The sequence below is a fragment of the Daktulosphaira vitifoliae genome, unplaced genomic scaffold (genome assembly GCF_025091365.1).
Source record: "Daktulosphaira vitifoliae isolate Bord-2020 unplaced genomic scaffold, ASM2509136v1 Scaffold_4, whole genome shotgun sequence".
NCBI classification, from domain to species: Eukaryota; Metazoa; Arthropoda; class Insecta; order Hemiptera; family Phylloxeridae; genus Daktulosphaira; species Daktulosphaira vitifoliae.
Genome location: NW_026099575.1, coordinates 42,663,934 through 42,675,809, shown reverse-complemented (window position 1 = coordinate 42,675,809; position 11,876 = coordinate 42,663,934). Strand labels below are relative to the sequence as shown.

Here is an 11,876-nt window from a genome sequence, read left to right as displayed (position 1 = left end):
ACCATTTATGGATTCATCATAAATATATTTGTGTAATTATTTTTTGTACAATACTTTTTATTACTACAAAAAAAAATACTTTTTTTTCATATCAACTAAAATAATAATAATCGTTAATAATCATGGCCGCGGCATCTTAATAATCGACCACCCGGACTCTTTGTTTTTTGATAGTAGGTATTGTGATCACTAGCCCACTGTTGGTAGAACAGTAGCACAGTAACCAAGTACACTCCAGTTAGAAATAATGATCAATGTCTTTTGATAATAACTTAAAACAGGGAAGGAAGTAAAAAAAAAATTTATTTATAGAACAATTTTTTTTTAAATTGTAAGAATATTTTTTTAAAATTTTNTTTTAAAGTTTGTTTTGTAATAAAATTATTTATTGAAAAATTGTCGACTAAAACAATAAATATTTTATATTAAGAGGGTATCATACCCTAATGTCCACATTGAAATGTCCCATACTTTTGGATATTAATGTCTTTTATTATTTAAATAAGTTTACAATTGTCACACGGAAAAAAATAATGGTTAATTCAATGAAAACTCTAATAAAAACAGTTGGAATAATTAAAAATATTTAATTTAACTGAATATTGAGTTATTCCAACTGTCTTAATTTTAGTTACTGTATAATCTATATTAACCGTTTTATATAGTTATTCTAACCATATAGTTAGAATAACAATTTTTAGTTAATTTTTGAATCTCACCCAAACGTTTTGAGATTTATACTTTTTAAATGTGACAATGGATAATTAACTATCCAATACAAATATCAAAAATAGCGACCCCGTTAGGTTGTTATTCTTATATAAATTAAATTTTATAATATTAGTAACATTGTTCAAAATAACATATGTAATATTAATTATCAAAAACACAAAGTATGAATATTTCTTTGATTTGAGTGCAAAAATAAAAAATAAATTATAAAGAAATACTGATAGAAAATCGTCGATGTTATTTTTTTTAACTATAGCAATGTATGTTTCTAGAATAAACATTCATAAAATATATGAATGTATATTTGCTTATACAATGATCAATCTTATAACACTCACATTCATTATTGAAAATACTTTGAAAATATATAAGTTAAAACATACCTATATTTTTTCTTATACATATTTTTCTCAATTAAAAAGTCATTAAGTATTTTTAATTTTCATCCCTTATACCTTACAAGGATGTCAAATTAATTTTTTTAAAAGGCAATACACAAAAAAAATTATTTATTTAATAAATAACGATCTAATTAAGAAAATAACTGGTCTATAATAACTTTTGGGCCATTATTATGTTTATCCTCTTATGGTGGGAGAAGGAGCACGGGCAGAAAATGACTGTTGATAAACATATAAAAATTTTGTACTTTGTGATTGGATTTTTTTTAATGAGTGCTCAAAATATTAATAATTAACTTATATGAGACTTAGAGGTCTATTCATTTTCAACCCCTAAAATAAAGTTTTGCCTTCAACTCAAGTATGTTCTTTACTTAATAATAATTTCAATTAGTCCTACAATTATGAACAACAAGAAATGTATATTGGTAATGTACTTTTAAGCTTTATCAGTAACTGATTGATCCACTCTACCACACCACTCCACACATAATTAATCTAATAATCCATGTCAATTAATTTTATCCTTTATTTTTTTAACGAGAGATCAAATTAAATAAACATGTGATTATAATGAGCCGCGCGTAGTTAGAGGTTCTTCAAAAATCAGATTAGCGCTTTCTAAAATTCAGTANAAATAAGATTAGCCCTTTCTAAAATTCAGTATTACAGTAGAAAAATAATTTTAGGATGGAACTAAAAGTTATTTAGGTAACCCAGTTTTTTTTTCAAACTATTCCAATAGTAATGGAGAGCGGCAAATTTAACGTTGTCCCCGGAGGCAATTTTTGTAAGTACGGATCAGTACCAGTATTAAGTCCCTCTATAAAATTAAAAACAACTTTAGAAAATTGAAAATATCTAAAGGTATTTCATGAATTGTTATATTAGTGAGAATATTTATTAGTAAGATAAAATATCTTTATAAAAATTGTATATTTAAAAAAATTATCATTTAGCATAAAAAAGACTTCTTTTTTTAATACGATTTATGATTACTTTTTTTAAACAACAACCATTGACGCATTCTAAAGGTTCATTAATAGATGAACAAATATATAACTATTTTGGAAGTATATTTTTTTGAAATATTAATACATATTGACATAAACAAGTCGAGAAGTGGGTTGGTGAGCATAAGCAAAGATTGGGTGGGCTTGAGGACTAAGCCTCCCAAGTTTTCTACTATCCCTCCAAGAAATTCATCGAAATTATATGAATTTTAATATTTTATTACTCGAGTAGTCAATAAATGCAATATATATGTTTAAGTGTCAATTATTCGTTTTTTAAATATATATTAGTATAATTATTTAATTATTAATATAAATTACTATATATATTGTTATACGAGCCTGATACGGGAAGATATAATAAATAAAATAAATGAACGAAAAGTTTGTTTAAACATAGTGATTTAGACTTTATTATTATATTAAATCATTTCACTTTATAATGTAGAATAATATGTAGTTACAAATATTATAAGAAGTAGAAGATTAAGACATAAAAAAAAAGATTTAAAATTGAGATGTAAATAATGTGAAAGGTCATTACAAAATCGCGACTATTTATAGGATCTATTTTATATGTCCGAATTTCCCTCAATCAGCAAATATATAATATAAACAGCTGATAAATATATTTATAATTATTTTAAGGAGTTTATTTAAGATAGCTCGCGAGAACTAGACGATTATTACGACGTGCCGTCTTAGAGTCCAATCGAAACAGGTCGAGCACGTCAATTCCTGGTACTTTCCTGGAGTCCTTCTTGAACCCCATTCCAGAGACGCACATATTCATCGTCCGGCTTTCATTTTGCAAAAATGGCGTAGTTTGGTTAGACAATCCAGTCTTGCTACGTTCGTTTATAATGATGGATAGTTAATTTAATAAAGAAAACTTAATTTATACTCTAAGAAAAACCCATTAAATATATAAACGACACATTGTTATTATTTATATCTAACCATCTATTATAGCATGATGAATGTATTACTTATAAACTAACATAAGTCAAAAACACTAGGGAGCTAAAAAATAATACAATCCAGTCTTTTTATAATCAAAAGTCCCTTTCGCCAATAATTAATATTAAAATGAAATATATCTAAAGAACTAAATAAAAACATATACACATAACAAAATAGAAAATAAAAGACAATACAGAGTCTAAATTTAGAATGAAATATTAATAAGAAAATAGAAATAGGAAAAAGTCAGGGTACTGCATTATGTGTTATAATTTTTTTGACTATTCTATTAATAAGTTTTCTAGAAATTGATTAAGTTTTTAAGCATTACTGTGGCGACAGTAGTAATGTAATGGTTGTGCATGAATATTTTACTTTTGAGTATTTTTTTTATTTAAATGATAATTTTAATAAAATTTGAAAATACGTTTTGATTTTGCAATAACTATTTAAAAAATATATCGTTTAATACAAAATTTACATATACCATAACGTTAATAATTAACTTTTTAAAGATATTTTTTATACTGATCAATGGTAATAGTTTAAAAAATGTTTTAGATCATTTGGTATTTTCAGTATTAACTTTACTGGATATAAAACCGCAATATATATGTATAAGCGTTGATAATTCGCTTTTTAATTTTTTGACTAGTAATATCTATATACATTGTTATACGAGCCTACTGTGGAAATGTATAATAAATAAAATAAATGAATGAACAGTTTGTGTAAACGTAGTGATTTAGAATTTATTATTATATTAAATCACTTCTTTTTATAAGGTAGATAATATATTGTTACAAATATTATAAAAAGTAGAATACTAAGACATAAAATAAAGACTTAAAATTAAAATATAGAATAATATGATTAGTAATGACAAAATCACGATTATTCACAGGACATATTTTATATGCCCAAGCGTCCCTCAATCAGCACAATCCTATCGGCTGATTGTCGATGGACGATCATCACGCTCTATAAAATGACAATTATAATATTATACATTTATAAAATAACAATAAGAGATACTTAAAATTTATATTACTTTAAAAGAGAATTCAAATCATATATTTGATTTAGAATTTATTATCATATTAAATCACTTAATTTTATAAAAAAAGAATAATATATGGTTACAAATATAACAAGAAGTAGAATACTAAGGCATAAAATTAAGATGCAAATAATGTATTTACAATGGTATGACCAAATCACGACTGACTAATACGGAACATAACAGTAGAAGCATATGCCTAGACGTCGGGCCATGCACCTGGGTCAGCACAATCCTGTCGATCGACTATAATCGGACAATCGTCATACGANGCACAATCCTGTCGATCGACTATAATTGGACAATCGTCATACGATATAGAATGACACTTATTATAATATTATTCGTATTATAACGTGACAAAATGTGAATCTTTATATCTATTATTATTTCTTATTGTATAGATAGATTTAATGTTTTGCTATGCTTTGCTAATGGGCGCGTATACGTTATATCCAGTCTTGAAATTAAAAAATTGTACTGTTGCTGTCATAGTGAAGCGATACGCGCAATATTCTTTATTAAGTTAATAATCACTCTATATGACACATACACTGGCTACCTCTGTCAATACCTATATGATTTTAATATTTTTTATACTTTTATCTTTCTGATATTCGATAAATTGTTAGGCCAATATCCTCTCCTAAATCGTGGTCGTCGTCCTAGTATGTCGAAAAAATGCTCTCTTTTATATAAACCGACATAGTTTGAGAGGAAAAAAGTTTAAAAAAGAAACATAGCTATAGTTAATCGTTAATTCGTCAAGATAAAGTAAAAAATTTTAATCTTTAATCATATAAAATTTTATTTGTTTTTTAATGAAGTATTTACACTTTGAATAGTAAATTTAAACACTTGATGGCGTCATAAAAAAATTGTTTTGAAGTCTAAATGTAATTATGTCAATACATTAAAATCTAATTCTTTTTTAGGAAAAAATATATTTTAGTTTAAATAATTAATATTTGCACTATTATATATAGTATAAATCGCAAAACATTATATGTAAAATTACACAGTTGGAATTTAAACATTTGAATAATAATTTTTTTAAATTTTTTTTTTCTTAAATAAAAGAATCATTGTAATGCATTTAAAAACTATATTAATCTTTTGTTCATTTTTTTTATTTACCGAGACAATGGTGAGTATTTTTTCAATTATTAATTTATTTATTCATTAAATATGATAAATTTATATTTAAAGAGCGAGGGACTTAATGTACGTCAAATAGATTTCTTTGAAGCTTTGACATTGAGTTGTAGATATGGTGAAAATATTGATATATTAAAACATGCATTATATTGTCATGAAATCAAAGAAACTTACAATGATTATAAACTTGAAGGTAATTTATAATTACTATCATTTTTAGCTTCAGTTATAATGACATAATGTTTTCTATATATCCGTAAATTAAAATACTTTGTTTACTTTAAAATTTATTTAAACTATAAAAGCAAAGAAATACTCAATTTGAAATACTATAAAAATATACTTACAGCTTTTTATAGTTGAGTATTTTAACATTTGTTACCTTTAATTAATATTTTTAACCCAATCCAACCAGACCAGACTACTCATTTTTTCAAAAAAAAAAAAAAAAAATTGTATTATTGTAGTAATATACTGGTGGGGCGGCGTGGCCTCCCGCCACACCTCAAGTAAGCTGTACCGAGTAGTCTGATTTTAGCTCTCTAATTGGTCTGTGATGTAATAACAGTAGTCTGTGATTTCTGTGTTTTTTCTGTAATTGTAATTGTGGCTGTGAGCGTAATGTGGTTCTATAATGATTTTGTAATAATAATTAAAGTGCTAAATTAAATCTGTGATAATCTGTGATCTTTACTTATTTTATTTTGTATTAGACCATCCTACATTATAATTTGCTTCAAACTTATTCATTTCCGTATCAACGGTTTGATAAATATAGTTCAGTTAAAAAAAAACTAAGCGATATGGCGAAGAAGGTATCTTCGACTAAGCTTTCGCAAACGGCAAAGGCAATGAGATTTAAGATATAACGTGATGGCTACCAAAAACTTTGATAGTTTGTGAAAAAAAGTGGAGAACGCAGCTCGAACTCTAAAACCCGATCGGAATAAGATCGCTTATTTAAGCTCAATATCGCCTAGAAATTGATGTTTTAAGTGAGGTAAAAAATAATGATGGCTAATGTTTCCTTAAAAATGTTACGGTGAATAAGCTTGCGCCGCGTCTCCCTTTTATTTTCCACGACCGGCTTATAGGCCGCCCTGGAACTGCTGTTAGGCATTACTTCAGGGCGGCCCACGCCTTCTTAATAATTTACAAAACACGAAAATAAGAACCTAAAGCACCAGCCTAAACCAGCACCTTAGGTCCTCCTGTACCGGGCAGCGTGGCTGCCTTTGTCTTAGGCGTTCCGCTTCCTCCTTCTTTTTCAAGACGGATTTAGCGAAAGCCTGGACGAGCAACCACGCATCTCGGCTAACCAACATCAGGTCCACCATGGACCCAACTTGGAAAGTGGACCCTTTTTTTTTTTCAGGACTTGCAGTCGAAGCGCCTCATCCTCATCGAAAGTTCCGGGTATGGTAGACGCTTGGACCACGGTTTAATCTTTTCCCAAGAGGGATAAACCTTCCAGTCGTCGATCATCTTCTCGAAGTCAACCACGTCGTCCTCGTTAATGATCGCGTCAGCCAATCCACTTCATATCCTCGCGGCTTCCTTCGCACTGCATCAGTAGCTTGTCTTGGTGCAAGTTCACTCTTTACGGCAGATTCCGAAATTCACGTCGACCTTCCTTGCGTTTTACTTGCCACCATGGGATTTAAATTCAATGTTGACTTCACCTAGGAAGTCACCTTGCCAGGATATGTGTCCACCCGCCCATTATATCACATCTCTCAAGCGCTACCGCCTATTCGACACTTTAAAAAATGTATTATATCACGATTATCGTACATTTCTGCAGAGTTAACGAATGAACGAATTGTCTGCGACCGCTTATTCGTCAGCCCAAATTAATGGATTACTTATTTAGGGGCTAACCAACATATCTCCAGGTCGTTCCTCTATCCACAATCTGAAGATATGCCGGTTCCCCGAGCTAGAGAAACTGCACTCTTGCCGACGTCTCGTAGCCCCAAAGAGCCTGATAACGCCATTACTGTAGTGCAGTGAAACGAGTTGGCGACCTCTTCGCGATCATTGGAGCCATGGTATATCATCAATGATTGTGGTATATCATAGAGTCCGACGTTCTGTATGATATATACAGTACGATTTTTTTACGGTCAGCTTTGTAACTGAATTGACCGCTGCATCGGTGATGTTGGTGGCAGTCATTTAATATATATGCACAAGTATATCGCATATCGCGAAGAAAATTGAATAGTCTTTATTATTATATATTGTTGACGAAAAATACTGATTTATTATTCACTATACGAATAATGGTCAAGCATACCTTATTAACTCGTATATTAACAATTAACATCCGATATAATTGAAGGCGACATCACCACCGCGTTTAGTCATCTGATGTATTCATCCCAAGTGCGATAGTATAAAAATATATAATCATCTTTAAAGCCATAAGGCACAATTTCTGTTTTTAACAAATCTATGTTTTATTTACAAATTAGGTAAATTAACATTTTATAATTTTATTTTTAACGATTTTTATCTAAATATGTACATGCTGCATATAAAAATAGCGGATATGACGTTTAAAATTCGTATTTACACTTTAACCGTATAGCTTACATTGTATTAAGTGAGTTTTGAGTTTTATTACGCTNTTAAGTTTTATTACGCCTCTATCTTTAAGACTTTGTGAAGGAGGAGGAGATCCCCTCCCGCCTTAGGATACTTTACGTTGAGTTTCGCCGTTTTCCCTCTCATTGCATTATGTTAGTTTACGTCAGACTCACTTCCCCCCAGGCAACACATATTCACTAACACCTTATCAATGGGTCATTGTGAAAAATTATGTAGCATGATATTTTAATTATCCTCTATTTAAGATATTCATTTTTTATAGATGGAATCAATGTAAGAATTTTCAAGATTTTGAATTTTTTGGTTAAAGTTAAAAAGACAGGCGATGAAAAAAGAGTAAATCACATCTTAATTAGTTTATTAACCTTTTAATCTGAATCATTTTTTAAATTATTTATCATTCATAAGGTGGAAAAACTTGATATAAATGAGGTCGAAATAATCTCAAATATATTCAGAAATCTTGACACAGACAACGATGGCTTGATAAATAAGGAAAAGTGCAATACATTGGTTGATTCTATTTCCTATTGTGTATATACTGGAAACGTAATTATAAAATTATTTAAAAACTATAAGTTCCTAAACTTCTTTTCATAATATTTCTATGATTTCAATTATTAAAGATAACATAGTTTATAAAATAAAGAACACTGCGAATCTTAGTAATTTTGTATACCATTTCTACGTTTAAAACTGTATTCAAATCAGCCATAAGTATATCTTTTCAATATATTTCTAATCACTACAAAACTTTATTATGAATGTTAGTTGATTTTCGCCTAGTTACTTTTCTAAATGAGTGATCGTGGTTTAAAAATTGAAATGCGCTGTGCTGTACAATTTTGACATCGATTGGACGAATCTGCCCCTGAATTCGTTTAGGTATGAAAGAAATTTATAAAAAATAATCACTCGTAAACAAAAGCATCTCGTTAGAAATTGAATCTTAAATCATTATAATGCCGTTCTTATACAGCAGCACGGGTGCACAAATTTCCCAAAGAAAATAAGGTAGTGGTAATGTAACATCCTCTATATAGCCCCGACTTAACGCTTTATGATTTCGGCATATTTTCGAAACTCAAGGAATTGAAGTAGAAAATTCAGTTCAAACCAAGAGATAGTCAGATCCATGTAGGCTTTTTTCAAATCGCTTAAAATAAATGCGTTTGCTAAATGTTTCAAAAATTTATTTCGAGGTGGAACTGTTGCATGATGTTTGGAANAAATGCGTTTGCTAAATGTTTCAAAAATTTATTTCGAGGTGGAACTGTTGCATGATGTTGGGAAGGGATAAGGAGGTGCTTTGAAAATGAATAATATTAATTTTACATAAAATTTTTTTTTGAATTTTGTCGATTTTACTCTGTTTTTTATGAGTACCCTTTGTAGATAAATACAAGTGAAGTCAACCAATTTTTAAATTGTTTAGTTTAAGTTGACAATAGGGCTACGATAAATAAGTAAAATCATATATTAATTAAGTCGATGATCCTTTTTCCTGAATTATTAAACAATTATTTTTCATTATTTAGGTGAAAAAACTGGATATAAATGAGGTTCAAAGAATCTCAAGTGAATTCCGTAATCTTAACCTAGACAACGATAGCATGATAAGTATGGAACAATGCAATCCATTGATTGATTCTATTGGCTGCTCTGACTCTAGTAGAGGAAGCGTAATTATAAATTTATTTATAAATATTTATAATTAATTACACACAAGTTGCATTGTCCGAGATTTTTTCTCTCTACCCAAAAATAATAGAGTCCATATTGATTTTGAAAAAATAATTAATTAAATCATAAAATTATATTCACACGAATAATAACTAAAAAAATGCAGTTTTCTTCACAATAATTTTAAAAATATTTTTATTTTCGATTTTTAATAAAGCTCACGGCAAGAAAACTAAATTTACGTTAATTTTACTGGATTAGCCAAATAGCCAACATTACTTATGACAAAAAAAAATTTAAGATATCATTAAATTAATTTTTTACAGTGTGATTTATTAAGTATATTACCTCTCATTTTTCGTTAAATAATGATTTTTTCATAAAAAAAATTATAGATTAAAATTTAACCCTTTTTTATGATCTATTATCAAATTTAAGTCTATTGAAAGAATAATCATCACAATGTTGATATAGTATAGTTGGATCTAGTAGAAATAGTGATTAAAATCACTATCATAAAAAACGCTCCGATATCGATTTGGGTGCATATTTTCGAAAATCAATTTTTAGAATGCTTAGTTTTAGAATTACAGTTTTTGGTAAAATCATGTTTGAAAGGATCCATCACTATTAATATTTTANCAGTTTTTGGTAAAATCATGTTTGAAAGGATCCATCACTATAAAATATTAATAACATCCATAAATATTAAAGTATTAAGAGAACTGATTTTGGTCAATGAATAATACAATTTTTTTCAATTTTTATGATACTCAAAGCAATTTGATGTGGAAAGTAGAAAAGATCATAGACTTTTGTTATAACTTCAAATTCTTTTTGTCTAAATTTTTCATTTAAATTTTTTAACAAATTTCGCTAATTTTCATAAATTTTCTTTAACATTTCTTGCATTTAATTTTTTGGGATTCTTATTTTTTTTTTTTTGAAAAATTATGCATTGACCAATAAAAATAGTAGTTATTATGACTACTATTTGACATTAGCCTTTTATAAAATAATATTCAAAATTAACCAACTATTGATGGAAGTTTACTAGTTAGTTTGAGGTTACACGTTACACTTTGTAGTTGACTAGTGATAAAACTAACAACTTCCGTGTCATCGCTATAAAATCACTATTGATTATTTCCGATATTATAAAAAGAGTTACTTTTAGTAAATTAAAAATACTTAAAAAATAATTCTATACAATTATTGGTCAAATAAAAATTGTTTCGAATACAAAGTAACATAAATTTAATTATATGCCAAACTTTGATATTAAAGCACCACATGTTAGTGAAGTCAAATAGAATCCAAACTTTACAGGTTATTTGTTTAAATACAAAAAAAAAAATTTCAGGGTTACTATTAAAATTTGGAACTTGAAAAATAAATATATTTAATAAATGTATTACAATAAACTATTTTGCATATTTTAGGTAGTAACACTGAACGAAAATAATAATGAAAATCTCAAAAAGTTTTTAGTTAATATGAAGAAAGAATTTAATGATGCGAGTAATTATTTAACAAATTATAAAATATCGATATATTTTTTTATACTATTGTATTTTTAGATACAACATCATTCACTTTAGGTGAGGTTCTGATAAAAGTATTATTCTACAAGACACAACTTAAGAATACTGACTTTGATACACGTTATGAAATTCATCATATACTACAACAAATTTCACAATTGTATTCTCCAAATGCGATATATCATTTAAAAACGTTTTACAATTATTAAATGTATTACAGTAGGAAATATTATTTTTAATATTAATAAATAATATTATTTTTTTAAACTTTCAAATATGCTATTTTTTTTTTTTTGCTATTGCATAAAATTATAAAAATTTTAATCCCTAATAAAAAGAAATACTGGTAGAAAATCGGTGACGTTATATTTTTAACTATAGTAATGTATTTTTCTAGAATAAACATTCATAAAATAAATATGCTTATACAATAAATCTTATAACACCTACATATATGATTAAAAATATATTAGTTAACACATAAATATTTATAGATAGTGATTTATTATTTATCATTAACTATTTAATTAATTTAAAATATTATGGACATAAACAAGTTGAGAAGTGGGGTGGTGAGCAGGCATAGCTAAGGTGTGCATGTTCTCCCAAGTTTTCTATTATCCCTCCAAGAAATTCATCGAAATTGAATGAATTGTTAGATTTTATTACTTGAGCAGTCAATAACTGCAATATATATGTATAAGTGTTG

The 11,876-nt window shown here is 27.6% G+C and overlaps 1 protein-coding gene across 2 annotated transcripts; it reads left to right on the top strand.

Moving 5' to 3' along the window:
* The first annotated feature begins 5,197 nt into the window (after positions 1 to 5,197).
* LOC126905983 (uncharacterized) lies at positions 5,198 to 11,394 on the top strand. Of its 2 annotated transcripts, none has more exons than XM_050686202.1 (7): positions 5,198 to 5,316; positions 5,379 to 5,520; positions 8,203 to 8,276; positions 8,349 to 8,489; positions 9,479 to 9,622; positions 11,066 to 11,144; positions 11,225 to 11,394. In XM_050686202.1, exons 1-7 carry the CDS (start codon positions 5,260 to 5,262, stop codon positions 11,374 to 11,376), a joined length of 789 nt encoding a protein of 262 aa, XP_050542159.1. In that variant the 5' UTR covers positions 5,198 to 5,259; the 3' UTR covers positions 11,377 to 11,394. The 2 variants fall into 2 exon arrangements, with proteins under 2 accessions (XP_050542159.1, XP_050542158.1); XM_050686201.1 differs by having other exon boundaries at positions 11,204 to 11,394.
* Positions 11,395 to 11,876: the final 482 nt, after the last annotated feature.

Bases quoted from the DNA above. Each gene is read 5' to 3' on its own strand.
- LOC126905983 (XM_050686201.1), top strand. From the start codon at position 5,260: ATGCATTTAAAAACTATATTAATCTTTTGTTCATTTTTTTTATTTACC. The intron at 5,521-8,202 runs GTAATTTATAAT...CATTTTTTATAG, and splicing joins CAATGATTATAAACTTGAAG to ATGGAATCAATGTAAGAATT. The intron at 8,277-8,348 runs GTAAATCACATC...ATCATTCATAAG, and splicing joins AGACAGGCGATGAAAAAAGA to GTGGAAAAACTTGATATAAA.